General features: G+C 41.2%; 2 protein-coding genes across 2 annotated transcripts in view; one reads left to right on the top strand and one right to left on the bottom strand.

The window, feature by feature from the left end:
• Positions 1-38: 38 nt before the first annotated feature.
• LOC111952376 (rab GDP dissociation inhibitor beta) lies at positions 39-14,812 on the top strand. The gene is made up of 11 exons (XM_023970983.2): positions 39-215; positions 709-816; positions 1,241-1,340; positions 1,837-1,971; positions 9,541-9,739; positions 10,269-10,400; positions 10,631-10,730; positions 10,933-11,104; positions 11,404-11,548; positions 13,217-13,271; positions 14,145-14,812. Exons 1-11 carry the CDS (start codon positions 171-173, stop codon positions 14,298-14,300), a joined length of 1,347 nt encoding a protein of 448 aa, XP_023826751.1. The 5' UTR covers positions 39-170; the 3' UTR covers positions 14,301-14,812.
• LOC111952248 (protein TASOR 2) overlaps positions 14,736-15,611 on the bottom strand; it is a 34,291-nt gene continuing 33,415 nt past the window's right edge. Inside the window, exon 21 of the mRNA XM_070435038.1 lies at positions 14,736-15,597. Coding sequence (XP_070291139.1) covers positions 15,497-15,597 — 101 coding nt within the window. The 3' untranslated portion in view covers positions 14,736-15,496. The remainder of the gene's footprint in view (positions 15,598-15,611) is intronic.

The following is a 15,611-nucleotide window of genomic DNA, read 5'->3' as shown; positions in this document are numbered from 1 at the left end:
CGTCGATTAGACATGCGCAAAAACATCCGCCAACCCACAAAGAAGGGTACGTTCACGGGTGTCATTACCTGCGCTGTGCAGCCGAACAACTTCTTAACTATCAAACAGCCATTCCATTTTCACTAACAAAAAGTATATATTTAGGGATAAAGTACAGAAGGACACTCAGTATGGATGAAGAATACGATGTTATTGTTCTCGGGACCGGCCTAACGGTGAGAACTGACAAAAGCAATATAGTACAACCGTCCAACAATGGTCACAGCTACTAACCTAGGTGTGTAGGCTAATCTGTAGGCTAATGTCATGGCCAACAAGCCGCTAACTAACATTAGTGCTAAATTAGCTTGCTTGCTCGTTTGTTAGATCTCAAATTTCAGATTTTGTTTCTCAGGAAATCGGTGTCTACTATGTTTCTCAGTAGTGTTATCCGAGTGTGGTGATACTTTCCCCAGTCAGCAACAAGGGACAGCTCCCATACAACAGTATTTCCAATTATTTTCCCTATAGTAAAATGTAGCTAATTAGCTATGCTAAGTAGTTACTGTATCAGTTACGGTAGCTAGTTGTGTTGTTAGCTAGCTGGGCTTACATTTTTCTTTACTGTGTTGTTTAAATTGTTTACACATTTAAAACATAAATATATATTTTTTTACATATCTTTATGTGTAGCTACCTAGCTATCTGACGTATCTTTTTCTTCCATAGGAATGCATTCTGTCTGGCATTATGTCAGTGAAGGGGAAGAAGGTGCTTCATATGGACAGGAACTCTTACTATGGAGCAGAGAGTGCGTCCATCACGCCACTGGAAGATGTAAGCAAAGGCACACCAGATGAATATGACCCTTTTCATACTATAATGCTGAACCATACTTAGCTCACTGGGATATTTTCTTTACACATATTCCCTTCCGGCAACTATGGTGGATCCTTAACTAGGCCAACCCAGTAATTGGTTTAACTTGGCTCAGTAGTGTCAAAAGGGTTTTAGATTATTAACCTTAGGTTCCACAGCCCCCACTGTGTGGTGCTATCACACCGATAGTAATATGCTACATTATGTATGCTATCACTCACATCTCAGTGTTATATCAATAGTTGAGGCACAGAGTTTCAGATACTCAAAATCTGACAGCTTTATGTTTTATTGTTAAATAAACTAAGTCATTAATGAAATTGATGAAGTAATAATACAAAGTTTAATAATTTCTGTTTGTCTTCTTCTTGTCCCCCTCCAGTTGTACAAGCGCTTCAGTCTTCCAGGCAAACCTCCAGAGTCCATGGGAAGAGGTCGGGACTGGAGCGTGGACCTCATCCCAAAGTTTCTGATGGCCAATGGTAGGAAAGCAATGTGGGGTCTATTCAATTCACTAGGATCCTAAACAGAACCAAACGGAATGAAACTGTGAGGAACCAACGTGCATTTGTCCAATAGAAACTTTTGTTTTCGTTGCAAAACGTTTTACATTTGGAGTAAAGGTCTTCTGATGCAAAATGTTTTTTGTAATTGTTGCTACGGTCATCGTCTAATGAATACACCCATGGTATTCTAGATATAATCCTCAGTGATGGTTTGTGTTCATTAGCCACGACACAGAAGAAAGGGGACTGTACAGAAAGGGACTACTTGGACTTGTCCAAAATGTTATAAAAAAAAATTAGTCGCATGCCCTAATGAACACAACCCACGTAACCTACTTTTTATGAATTATATCAAAGGCCTCTCCCTCAGCAGCTTGTTTCGTCTTGGTATACATCAGGATTGTTTTGACATGTTTTCCATTGCATGCCTTAACAAACATTACCTCTTTTTTTTTTTTTTTTCTATACCCAGGTCAGCTTGTGCGAATGTTGCTGATCACTCAGGTGACCCGTTACCTGGACTTCAAGGTAATCGAGGGCAGCTATGTCTACAARAAGGGAGCGATCTACAAAGTGCCGGTTACTGAGACAGAGGCACTAGCCTCCAGTGAGTATATCAATGGSATTTTCATTTGCCTATTTCTATAATATAGGCTATGCCAGATGCTTTTATCCAAAGCGACATACAGTACAGTGAGTGCATACATTTTTTGTCAAGTTTAGAAAAAAAGATTTGTGTCACTCCTAGGGCTGTTGAGGTGCTGTATTAACGCCAAACCGTCGGTCAAAGATCATGAAGTCAGTCAAATTCCATGTGACTGTTTATTCATGGTAATTAGGCTTCTCCAATTAGGCTACTCAGCACTCTATTGTCCCTCTAATCACATCAATGCAAATCCAATCAAACACTTAATGAGAGCCCATGAGCTCATGTTGCAYAATATATTTGACAGGCTATGCAATACAGGCTATGCAATAGCCTCTATTAAAAAGAGGATCAGCTTTCTATATTTATCAACTTTCCTAATAAACTCAGCAAAAAAAGAAACGTTCCTTTTTCAGGACCCTGTCTTGTTTCASAGATCTTCATTGTAAAAGGCTTAAACACGAGGCTTGTTCAATGAACCATAACAATTAATGAACATGCACCTGTGGAACGGTCATTAAGACACTAACAGCTTACAGACGGTAGGCAATTAAGGTCACAGTTATGAAAACGTAGGACACTAAAGAGGCCTTTCTACTGACTCTGAAAAACACCATAAGAAAGATGCCCAGGGTCCCTGCTCATCTGCGTGAACGTGCCTTAGGCATGCTGCAAGGAGGCATGAGGACTGCAGATGTGGCCAAGGCAATAAATTGCAATGTCCGTACTGTGAGACGCCTAAGACAGCGCTACAGGGAGACAGGACGGACAGCTGGTCGTCCTCGCAATGGGAGACCACGTGTAACAACACCTGCACAGGATCGGTACATCCGAATATCACACCTGCGGGTCAGGTACAGGATGGCAACAACAACTGCCCGAGTTACACCAGGAACGCAGAATCCCTCCATCAGTGCTCAGACTGTCCGCAATAGTCTGAGAGAGGTTGGACTGAGGGCTTGTAGGCCTGTTGTAAGGCAGGTCCTCACCAGCGATCACCGGCAACAATGTCGCCTATGGGCACAAAYCCACCATTGTTGGACCAGACAGGACTGGCAAAAAGTGCTCTTCACTGACGAGTTGCGGTTTTGTCTCACCAGGGGTGATGGTCGGATTCGCGTTTATCGTCGAAGGAATGAGCGTTACACCTAGGCCTGTTCTCTGGAAGGGGATCGATTTGGAGGTGGAGGATCCGTCATGGTCTGGGGCGGTGTGTCACAGCATCATCGGACTGAGCTTGTTGACATTGCAGGCAATCTCAACGCTGTGCGTTACAGGGAAGACATCCTCCTCCCTCATGTGGTACCCTTCCTGCAGGCTCATCCTGACATGACCCTCCAGCATGACAATGCGACCAGCCATACTGCTCGTTCTGTGCGTGATTTCCTGCAACATAGGAATGTCAGTGTTCTGCCATGGCCAGCGAAGAGCCCGGATCTCAATCCCGTTGAGCACGCCTGGGACCTGTTGGATCGGAGSGCTAGGGCCATTCCCCCCCAGAAATGTCCGGGAACTTGCAGGTGCCTTGGTGGAAGAGTGGGGTAACATCTCACAGCAAGAACTGGCAAATCTGGTGCAGTCCATGAGGAGATGCACTGCAGTACTTAATGCAGCTGGTGGCCACACCAGATACTGACTGTTACTTTTGATTCTGACCCCCTGCTTTGTTCAGGGACACATTATTTCCATTTCTGTTAGTCACATGTCTGTGGAACTTGTTTGGTTTATGTCTCAGTTGTTGAATCTTGTGTTCATACAAATATTTACACATGTTAAGTTTGCTGAAAATAAACGCAGTTGACAGTGAGAGAACGTTTCTTTTTTTGCTGAGTTTATTAAGCACAGTGCTTATCTTTACAACAGGAGTATAGCCTRCTTGGTTGGCATGAAAATGAGCCACGGGAAAAACGTACTCCATTCTCTATTTAAGTGCATAGATTACATCTATTGTTTCCCACTGACCCTGTTTTGAGACAGGTGCATGATAATGGTCCATTCTAAATCAAAACAAATTTCACACATATATTATTTTGTATTTGTAAATACAAKATTAAATCAAGAATAGTCTGATGGGTGACAATATTAGCCTATTGTCACTTGTGAATGATGCCCAGCATGAGAAACTTGCTTCTTTTTGCGACTTTTTCGAATCATAGTCGCACACTTAATGTAGCCTGGCCTATATGTTTTGATAAGGTTTGTATCACAACTAAAGTGGCCAAATAACTTCTTAAAATKAAGCACATTAATCCGCTTTACAAAGGGTGTAGAGCCTAAGTGGAAAACGTGAGTTTTAATTTTGGGGAAGATCATTTTCACCATAAAATGCACCTTTATAATAAAAGCATTACATTCATAATTGCATTTGTGGTCACTTTTGAGAATGGTGTTTTCCTGCTTATGGAACATTTGCGCTTTTAGCCTACTGCCGTGTGCGCATTGCTGCACTTATAATGTGAATAAATAGCTTAATAGTGTCTTGTCTGGATTATATTTAAATGTGAAGACTGTATATTCTCTAGGTTTAATTATTGTGTGATTAAACTAATCATGTAAACATTAACTATATAGTCGGGGCACCAYGGGGAAATGTTTAGCGTTAGAGTTATAATTTCCCGACTAACTCTTCAGATATTTTAATATCTTATCAATTAGTCTTCCATTAATGATTATTAATTGCCTCATCAGTTCTCATTACTGAAYGTCGCAAACCCTTGGATATCTGCATGAAACCTAGTTAAAATCATGAATCGGCAATATACAAATTGGCTTGATTATTTATTTACTAACTAAGTACATAAAACAAACAGTAGATATTGGTTACTAACAATGATAGAAAAGTCCCTAGTGGGCTAAGCCGATATGACTGCAAAGGAAAGGGGTGGGGACTGCGAGAGCGAATGGATTCACTACACACAGTGGATAATTATAATCATTGAAATGCTAATCCTTTGCACATGAACAGCCGCTCATTCGAGAAGTATTGCAATGTATATACAGTATTTACACCCGTATGTCGTTGTTGTCTCTCCGTTGAAAACACTCAATCGTCCTGTAGAGTTCATCAGAGTCTCTGCTTAACTTTCCCAGAAGTAACAATGTCTTTCATGGTTGTAGGTGGTTAGAATGGATACTTCAGAGTACCATTCGGTAATGTTCTCATAGAATAGATGCTTYGTCRGTATTCTCATTCTGGATTTATGTAATTTCTAGCTGCAGAATTGTAATTGTGTCTAAGATTTGCTTTTATTCTGTAGTGATCAATAGTCTCAGTTTAACCATTTCCAGCCATGTAGCCAAAACTACAGCTGTATGGTCTCCGTGGCCTATAGAATTGTAGCCATTCCAACTTGGGGACGACGTCCTGGCGTTTTCTGACTTCTTAACCATTCGAGACGTCCGGCTTACCGCGGGTCTCTGGCATGAAATGTAAATTTCATCACGGGTGGTTTTATACTCTGGGGTAGAAAAGGGTGGTTCCATGACACCGACGTAATTTCTATGCTCACATGGGCGTGGGCGCTGACTAGTTAATCTTTATATAAAAATCCTTACTCTCATTTAGAAGGTTAACATCACATTACATCTTTTCACAAATAGTTTCATGTTTAATCGCAAACGTTTCACAATATWTAGATGTAAACCTGACAGCTGGGAAATGTACACTTTAACACAGTGGTTCTCAACTGGTTTTGCCTGGGGACCCAAAATTTACGATGACAATTGAGTCGTGACCCAATATTATGGATTGTTGTATTGCAGCTATATTTTAATGTTGTATTGCAGCTGCCGTCTTGGTCAGGCTTCACTTGCAAAATCGTCTGTCTCAATGGGCTACTATTATGGTATTAAAGAAAGTCATTACACAGCCATATTAACTGAGAGAACATTTATCAATCCAAGAGAATAAGCCATTTAAGGCGACCAGTTCAGGAGTGTGTGTAATAAATTATTAGATTCAGAACATGGCATCGAAACCAGTCCAATAATGTTAATGAACAGTAACACATACCAGTGTTTAAAATAGAAAAACAACAATCATTAGGATTTCGTAATCAGCAATTACCATATGAATAGCTTCACAACCTTGAAAAGGTGTACATTTTTAACCAGTTCAATGAAATGTATATATGAATGTCAGAATTAATTAACAATAATAATTAACATACTGAACAATAACTCATTTACCTGTTTATTTATTGCACGTGTGTGTGTGGCCCATCAGTGGGAAAACTGGGGGTCTTTCTTCAGTTTGATAAGTTTATTCATGTCTGGGGTGATGTTTGAAAGGGCAACTCGGAGGTCATGCTGGCTGTTAAGTTTGTTTCTGCTTTTAGTTTTCAACTGCCATAGCAGAGAAGCCACTTTCAGAGATAGGTAGTGCTAAATGGTAACATGATTGATTCTGATTGCTTGACAGGCGAGAGCAGCATACTCTCCCACTACGCTGCACCAGAACTGTGGCAGTGTCGTTTCCAGGATCCGCATGCTCAGTCCAGGATCAAATGACAGCTCCACCAGCTGATCCTCTTCTTTGCTTAGCAACGTGACGCTTCCTATCTCCACTCGAAAGGGGCCTTGTATCCAATCGTCTCCTGTTCTCATCCGGGAAGGAGTCACACAACTTTCCCTTCAGCTTGACATGATGCTGTTTAACAGTTTTTTTCAGTGTGTCGCTGTGTGCTTTGTTATCAGATTCTGAATCTTGAAATCATCATTGGGAACATGTCAATCCTCCCATTAGAAATATTTGCCCAAACGGTAAGCTTCATCTTGAAGGCATCCACTTTGTCCCTCTGTTCAAATCGACTGTGCCCGTCCCTTGCTTTGACAAAGTGAGCGAATTCAGATAACCAATATCTGCCAGGTAGGCAACCATGCGAGCTACTTCTCACAATCGAAATGTTCAGCCAGAGGTGACTTGTTTTCCGAAAGAAACGCAGCAATCTCCACTTGAAGTGGGTATGTGTGGGGCAAGAACGTTATTGTTTTGGTCAGTGAGTATGTGCAGCGCGAAAACCCTCAGAGTCCGAACGTAGCTAGACACTTCATCGCTGCGATGTTCTGCACGTGCAAAGTCAGCAACAATAAGCAGTGCAGCGCACGACGTCATAACGTTATGTAAAGTCAGCAACAATAAGCGGTGCGGCGGTATCCTTTCAAATATCCTTTCAAAATAAAAGTTTAGGTGTGGCGGTTACCGTTCAAAATAATGTATATATATATATTCTTGCACAAGTCCTGCGACCCCCCCCCCCCCCCCCCCCCAGTTGAATCACTGCTTTAGGAGATACAGTTATGTGTGTTTTCTGTACTTCATGAGATCACCAAATGAAACACACTCGACATGACTGTCCCTTAAGTGTCCACGGATCATTCCCACATTCTCAAAAGTAGAAATATTGTTTAGTTCTCCCATTTTGGGATTAGGGGTTTTGAACTAAGAGAAGCTCTTTGTTCTGGTAGGCTCTCCCACTCAATACTGGGGGTTTCTACCAGGTAGTTATGACCTGTCATAAAACTGTAGAGGGGGGGGGCTATGATTCTCCCCCGAGGGCATGTCATGATAATAGTTTATCAACGTTTAGCTTAAAATGTTATATTTTGCTTCAGGCTCATTGCCTAAAACAAGGTTGTTGTTTTTTTGTTTGTGGTTGTATACGTTTTGGGTCTATCGCATCCCACAACTATCCCGGACTATGTTTGGAATATTTATTTCTCACACAATAGATTAGGTGAACTTTTTTGTACTATGAGGGATAGTATATTGACATAGGCTAGTGCCTTTGCTGTTCGTTAGGCCAACTCATCTTGTTGGCTGATGAAAAGTAAATCTGGACAATTCATCCAATATCTTCAATATGCGCCACGGAATTGGATAAGGACGCACACAGTTCAGTCCTCAATGTGTCTGTCTTCACTTGTAGCCTGTGAGAAAGACCCGATCACGTGACTGAGAGCCATGTGAGTGAGAGGTGCTTCGGCACGCAGTGGAGAGAAGGGAATTGTAATTATTATATTCAGCCCAAGGGCATAATGGCCACTGGCTGCATGAAACAAAGCAGAGCTCATGCCTTTCATGCTACTTTTTTCCAAATCATCATTGGAGTCGCATTATGCAGCTTTAGAATGTATTAAAAATCAGAACATATAGCCCAACATTTGTATCACAACTTAAGTTACATAAATAACTAAATTAAGCATATGAAATGAACTGTTTCTTTGTTAACCGTTCAACACAGAATAGCCGCATGGGCACACTCCCTCATTGTTTGGAGAAAATATCCTTTCTATTTTATTCAGCTTTGTTCAATTGTATTCTTCATACTATAAAATATTTATACGGAATTCTAAGCAAATCTTGTCTGCTAAATGAACTAGTAGCCCACAGCCAGATCAGGGCCTAACATAAGGACAACTCAGAGTATGCTATTCTGTTCTTCTGAAATACACTACATTTTCTTTAGACCTGTCTAAAATAAATCATGGATTTAATGTGATGCTATATTACATGGATTTATTAGACTTTTTAAAATGTAGATGTTCCAAAGGTCTGCATCAGTGGCTTGTAGGCTTTGCGTGGAAGACGAACACATCTAGCATGTCCTATGTTAATTAACGGTCAATTACTGTGAGACCGGCAGTTATTTGCTTGACAATCACCGGCTGACACAATTTCATGACCGCCACAGCCCTAGTTATCTTCTCAGTTGCTTATTTTTTATAGTAACCAATTATAATGTGGATTACCTATGCTACTCGATTAGCAAAAGGTTTTATGTCGGGTAAATCAAGTATTCTATTAACTTATGCTATACACAGAGTGTACAGAACATTAAGGACACCTGGTCTTTCCATGACGTAGACTGACCAGTTGAATCCAGGTGAAAGCTATGATCCCTTATTGATATCACTTGTTAAATCCACTTCAATCAGTGTAGAAGGGGAAGAGACAGGTTAAGGATTTTTAACCCTTGAGATCATTGAGACATGGATTGTGTATGTGTACCATTCAGTGTGAATGGGCAAGTCAAAATATTTAAGTGCCTTTTGAACGGGGTATGATATTAAGTGCCAGGCACACTGGTTTGAATGTGTCAAGAACTGYAATGCTGCTGTGTTTTTCACGCTCAACAGTTTCCTGTGTGTATCAAGAGTGCTCCACCACCCAAAAGACATCCAACCAACTTGACACAACTGTGGGAAGCATTGGAGTCAAAATGGGCCAGCATCCCTGTGGAACGCTTTTGACACCTTGTAGAGTCCATGCCCCGACAAATTGAGACTGTTCTGAGKGCAAAAGTGGGGGGTGCAATTCAATATTAGGAAGGTGTCCTTAATGTTTTGTACACTGTGTATACCACTTAGCAGAAGCTTTTATCCAAAGTGAGTTAAGGTGAGTGAGTGCAGGAATTTAAGCCACAAATGAACCCACAACCTTTCACCTGAGCCACACAGGACCACATTCTTAGTCTTAATTCAAAAGGTTTTTATTTTTCTGTCTCWCTGACTTTTTTTGCACCCGCTTAGGTTTGATGGGGATTTTCGAGAAGAGACGTTTCAGGAACTTCTTGATCTTCGTTGCCAACTATGATGTGAACGATCCCAAAACCATGGAGGGTGTCGACCCCAACAAGGCGACAATGCGTGACCTGTACAAGAAGTTCAGCCTGGGCCAGGATGTGATGGACTTCACTGGCCACGCCCTCGCGCTCTACAGGACAGACGAGTAAGTGGCTGTATCCGAAATGGCACCCTATTCACAATATATAGTGCACAAATTTTTACCAGGGCCGATAGGGGTCTGGTAAAAAAGTAGTGCACTGTATTTGGAATAGGGTTGCCTTTTCGGACACAGACTGTGCCGTCATCACCACCACTACTTGAGTTGAGATGGCACATAGGCTGTTTCACTTCCCTTACTACTTGTGTATCAACTTTAATATTTTTTTATGTTTCTTGCTGTTCTATTTATCATTTTATTTATTGTGAATGCCCAAATAGGGTAGTAAGTCACATGAAAGATTTGTAGGCACCAATCAATAGCCAAGATAGTCAGCTTTCCGCAGACACCCAGCTTTTGCAGATAGGGGTACCATTCTCATACCAGACTGATTTGAATAAAACAAATCTAATAGGGTCCCCAAATATGGGGACTTTACATTTTAACAAGTGKCAAATTTAAAATATTTAGAAGCATTTAKGATGGCTTATTCATGAACGTTATAACGAAGTGTTATCTCTTTGTTTGATCTCAGCTACCTGGAYCAGCCCTGCATCGACACCATCAACAGGATTAAGCTCTACAGTGAGTCTCTGGCCAGATACGGCAAGAGTCCTTACCTCTACCCTCTCTACGGCCTGGGGGAGCTGCCACAAGGCTTTGCCAGGTAAGATTCACTTGTTTACCTCCTCCCCGCCATTATCATTTGTCCATCTTAAGCCTTTTGGTTGATGAGCCCAAGGTTTAATTCCCGCAGGGATCACATACTCACACTGAAAATGTGTACACTCACTGCACCATAAGTGTAAAAGCGTCTGCTCAGCGGCACTAATAATATGAACCAATACCATGCTCCACTATTCACCTGTGTCTTTGAATGTATTTCTCTTCCTCTAGGTTGAGTGCTATCTATGGTGGGACCTACATGCTGAACAAGCCCATAGAGGAGATTGTTATGGAGAATGGAAAGGTAGTGGGGGTCAAGTCAGAGGGAGAGGTAAGATTTTGTCAAATGTGTATATATAAAATATTGTTTGATATTAGTTCTTAATGGCGATTTAATTAGGGCGGTGTATACAACCAACAGATTTTGAATGTTTCCAGATGGAAGTTGGCTAACCCAAAACGTAAACTTCACCCTAACCCATCCTAACCTTACCTATAACCCTAACCACTACCATCTCACCTTCCCTCTTTAGATAGCCCACTGTAAGCAGCTGATCTGTGACCCCAGCTACRTCATGGACAGAGTCAGCAAGGTCGGCCAAGTGGTCCGTATCATCTGTGTCATGAGCCACCCCATCAAGAACACCGGYGATGTCAACTCCTGCCAGATCATCATCCCTCAGATCCAGGTCAACAGGAAACACGGTGAGACTCCTGGATACCTAGCCTACATAAATACTTAATAATAAATTCGTAACCATACATACCACATTCATAAGCAGTAGATAAGCATTTCATAAATCCTTGTGTTGTGTTTAAGTTGTCACTGAAATATGTTGTGACTTTTTGAATGGTGTTGACAGAATTTTTTAAAAGGGGAGGGCCCTGGAAAAAATGCAGATGTTCAGTTTCAAAACATTTAGCTAGTTTTTATATCCTACTGAACACCACCTAGTAGAGCTTAGTGAATGATATGTCACTGATCTGTTGTGTTTTCATTTTAGACATCTACGTGTGTATGATCTCCTCGGCCCACAACGTGGCAGCGCAGGGCAAGTACATTGCCATCGCCAGCAGCGTAGTGGAGACCAATGACCCAGAGAAGGAGCTCAAACCGGCCCTGGATCTATTGGAGCCCATTGAACAGAAGTAGGCCTTTGATTCTATACAGTGCATTTGGAAAGTTTTCAGACCCCTTCCCTTTTTCCACATTTTGTTACGTTACAGCCTTATTCTAAAATTGATTAAATAACAAAATTTCCTCGTCAATCTACACACAATACCCCATAATGACAAAGCGAAAACAGGTTAAGACATTTTTTCAAGTTTATTCAAAATAAGTAAATAAGGTACTTCTGTTTTTTTAAGTATTCAGCTCATCCTTGATGTTTCTACAACTTGATTGGAGTCCACCTGTGGTAAATTCAATTGATTGGACATGATTTAGAAAGGCACACACCTGTCTATATAAGGTCCCACAGTTGACAGTGCATGTCAGAGCAAAAACCAAGCCATGAGGTTGAGGGAATTGTCGTAGAGCTCCGAGACAGGATTATGTCGAGGCACAGATCTGGGGAAGGGTACCAAAAAATGTACAGCATTGAAGGTCCCCAGGAACACCGTGGCCTCCATTATTCTTAAATTTGAGAAGTTTGGAACCACCAAGACTCTTCCTAAAGTGGCCGCCCGGCCAAACTGAGCAATCGGGAGAGAAGGGCCTTGGTCAGGGAGGTGACCAAGAACCTGATGGTCACTCTGACAGTGCTCCAGAGTTCCTCTGTGGAGATGGGAGAACCTTCCAGAAGGACAACCATCTCTGCAGCACTCCACCAATCAGGCCTTTATGGTAGAGTGGCCAAACGGAAGCCACTCCTCAGTAAAAGGTACATGACAGCCCGCTTGGAGTTTGCCAAAAGGCACCTAAAGGACTCCCAGACCATGAGAAACAAGATTCTCTGGTCTGATGAAACCAAGATTGAACTTTTTGGTCTGGAGGAAAGCTGGCATCATCCCTACAGTGAAGCATGGTGGTGGCAGCATCATGCTGTGGGGATGTTCTTCAGTGGCAGGGACTGGGAGACTCGGTCAGGGTCGAGGGAAAGATGAACGGAGCAAAGTACAGAGAGATCCTTGATGAAAACCTGTTCTAGGGCACTCAGGACCTCAGACTGGGGCGAATGTTTCCAACAAGACAACAACCCTAAGGACAACAACCCCACTTTCCAACAGGACAACAACCCTAAGCACACAGCCAAGACAGCGCAGGAGTGGCTTCGGGACAAGTCTCTGAATGTCCTTGAGTGGCCCAGCCAGAGCCCGGACTTGAACCAGATCGAACATCTCTTGAGAGACCCTAAAATAGCTGTGCAGCGATGCTCCCCATCCAACCTGACAGAGCTTGAGAGGATCTGCAAAGAAGAATGGGAGAAACTCACCAAATACAAGGGTGCCATGCTTGTAGCGTCATACCCAAGAAGACTCGAGGCTGTAATCACTGCCAAAGTACTGCGTAAAGGGTCTGAATACTTATGTAAATGTTTTATTTAAGTAAAACATGTCAATGTCATTATGGGGTATTGTGTGTAGATTAAGGGGGAAAAAACTGCTTTCATGAATTTTAGAATAAGGCTGTAACATATAACAAAATGTGGAATACGTTAAGGGGGTCTGAATACTTTCCAAATGCACTGTAGTATGTTAGGGCTCACATCACTGGAACTCAATGCTGTAATATTATTTTCACATGACTGAGGTGTAACGCACTTTGTTGGCTCCAAATTCATGTTTCCTTACCCTGGTGAAACCTTCTCTCCTCAGGTTTGTGAGCATCAGCGATCAGTATGCACCAACCGACATGGGAAAAGACAGCCAGGTGAGTGCATATTTCCTAATCCTCTTGTTGGGCTGCACCTTGAAATCGACATGAGGCGCAAACATTTTCTGAACACTAACCACGTTTCCATCCAGTTTTTATACGAGTCAAGTCATATTTTAAAAAACAAATAATGATAGCTGTAATGGAAACAGGAAGTTTTGGTGTAATTTTATAAATGGCGACAGGTAATTTGTTCGTTCGACATGGTGGGATCTTTTTGTGTCTGAAATGGCGGTGGTAACAACTTTATGCGGAAAATATTGATATAAAAACTAGCATAGAGGTAAATTTGGAGTCAAGTGATATGGTGTGTGGTCCTCCCACGACTTGGGAAACCATGCAGTTTTATTAGGCTACAGATGAAATACTATAAATGGTGATGAATTTCACAGGGTGATAAGTTTGATGCTGCTTTCCAATAAATATCGAGGGTCTTATTCTGGTGACATTATGATTGATGCTTGACTGCCGTTTGACAAATAAAAATGTTCTCGCTCTTATCCACAATAATCTTATAATGTAGACTAGCCAACCCACACAGCCTACCCGCACTACAGTATCTGCAAGATATTGGCTAGAGTGCAGGTGCCAAGACCAGGACTAGGCACATTTTGCTATGTAACACAACATTTGAAAATTGAAGTTGAAAATGTGGTGGAAACGCATTGAACTTTAGATTTTTATTTGCTACATGAACATTTAAGTGAAAAAATACATTGTGTCCATTTGGTGGGAATATTTGCATGAAAATCTGTCGCCAATTGGATGGAAACCTAGCTATAGCCTATTCATTCATAGTCCTGTAGACATGTTTTGTATAAATCATTGGTTTGACTCCCCTTCCCTTCTATGCATCTGGGATATCTGCAGATATTTATCTCCCGTACGTATGATGCAACGACCCACTTCGAGACCACCTGTGACGACATCAAGGACATCTACAAGCGCGTGATGGGCACTGAGTTTGACTTTGCAGAGATGGAGCGCACGAAGAATGACATCTTTGGAGACGCTGGTGATCAGTGATAGTATAACCAACATGTTAGTGTTCAGACGGCTCCAAATCTTAAACTGGTTTATAATCCAAATGCATTGTTGGAATCTGTATCTATGACCCTTTAAAACAATGGAAATATGTTTGTAGAAAAAAATAAAGAAATACGTTTACTGGCATGCGGACAATTTTGGGCGGCTGCGTTTTATAATGAATTTGACAGTTGGTTAAGAACATGCAATGATCACACTGTGTACCATCATGAAGTTTTCTTCAAATTCTGACATGTGAATGTCGCCAAAGAGTTTTATTCAGGGCTTTATACGTAGTCTATAATTGTGATATAAATTGTATTTTTACATAAGGTAATATTCTGTGTTAAAGTGAAATAAATAAATATTTTATCTGTAATAGAGAAAAGAACTATGGTCACTCTTTTTCTGCGTGTGTATGAAAAAAAGATGGGGAACATTTAGTCCATTTCTTTATCGCAAAGGTGCAATACATGTATTTACAAACATACAAATAAATACACTAACACAGAGCTCTGCATTGAAGTGGATGTCATCGTTAATCTATACAGAATCTACCTCTTTTAGAAAATTATTAAGAATAAATAAATCTACACAAAATGTAACTAAATAATGCAATGATTTACACTAAGGAAGCAAAAAAAAAAAGACTAAAACGGCAATAAACAAAGCCTTGCTATAAACATAACTTACTGAGAATTATTTTAATCTTACACCACAATGATTTAGATCAGTGTGTCAAACTCCCAATGACCCCCCTAAAAAGCAGATTTTGGAGTATCCCCTTCTGAGTCTGGTTATTCTCGAGGTTACAAGGTTTCCCTTGCCACTGTTCTTCTGCTTGCTCTTTGGAGTCTGGGTCAGGTTAATTTAAATCACTTTGTGACAGCTGTTGATAATGTACACTGAATTTCTGTCTGTAATAAATCCTTTTTGTGGGGAAAAACTCATTCTCATTGGCTGTCCCTGGCTCCCCAGTAGGTGGGCCTGGCTGCCAAGTGCATGGGCCGGGCCCTGCCCAGTCATGTGAAATCCATAGATTAGGGCCYAATTTATTTAAATTGACAAATTTCCTTACATGAACTGTAACTGAGAAAAATCTTTGAAATTCTTGCATGTTGTGTTTAATATTTTTGTTCTGTATAAAAAGGGCTTATAAATCAAATTTGATTGATGTACTGAAGACTTCTGTCAGTTTAAGAAATAGTGCAAGTGTCACTCTGAGAAATCAGCAAGAAGGAGTTAATATTCATTGTGAATATCCCATGTTTTGCAAACGCTTTGTCTGCCGTTGTGTCTGCAAAATAAAGA

This window comes from Salvelinus sp. IW2-2015, linkage group LG26 (assembly GCF_002910315.2).
Source record: "Salvelinus sp. IW2-2015 linkage group LG26, ASM291031v2, whole genome shotgun sequence".
Lineage (NCBI taxonomy): Eukaryota > Metazoa > Chordata > Actinopteri > Salmoniformes > Salmonidae > Salvelinus > Salvelinus sp. IW2-2015.
This window is presented reverse-complemented; position numbering and strand designations above follow the sequence as displayed.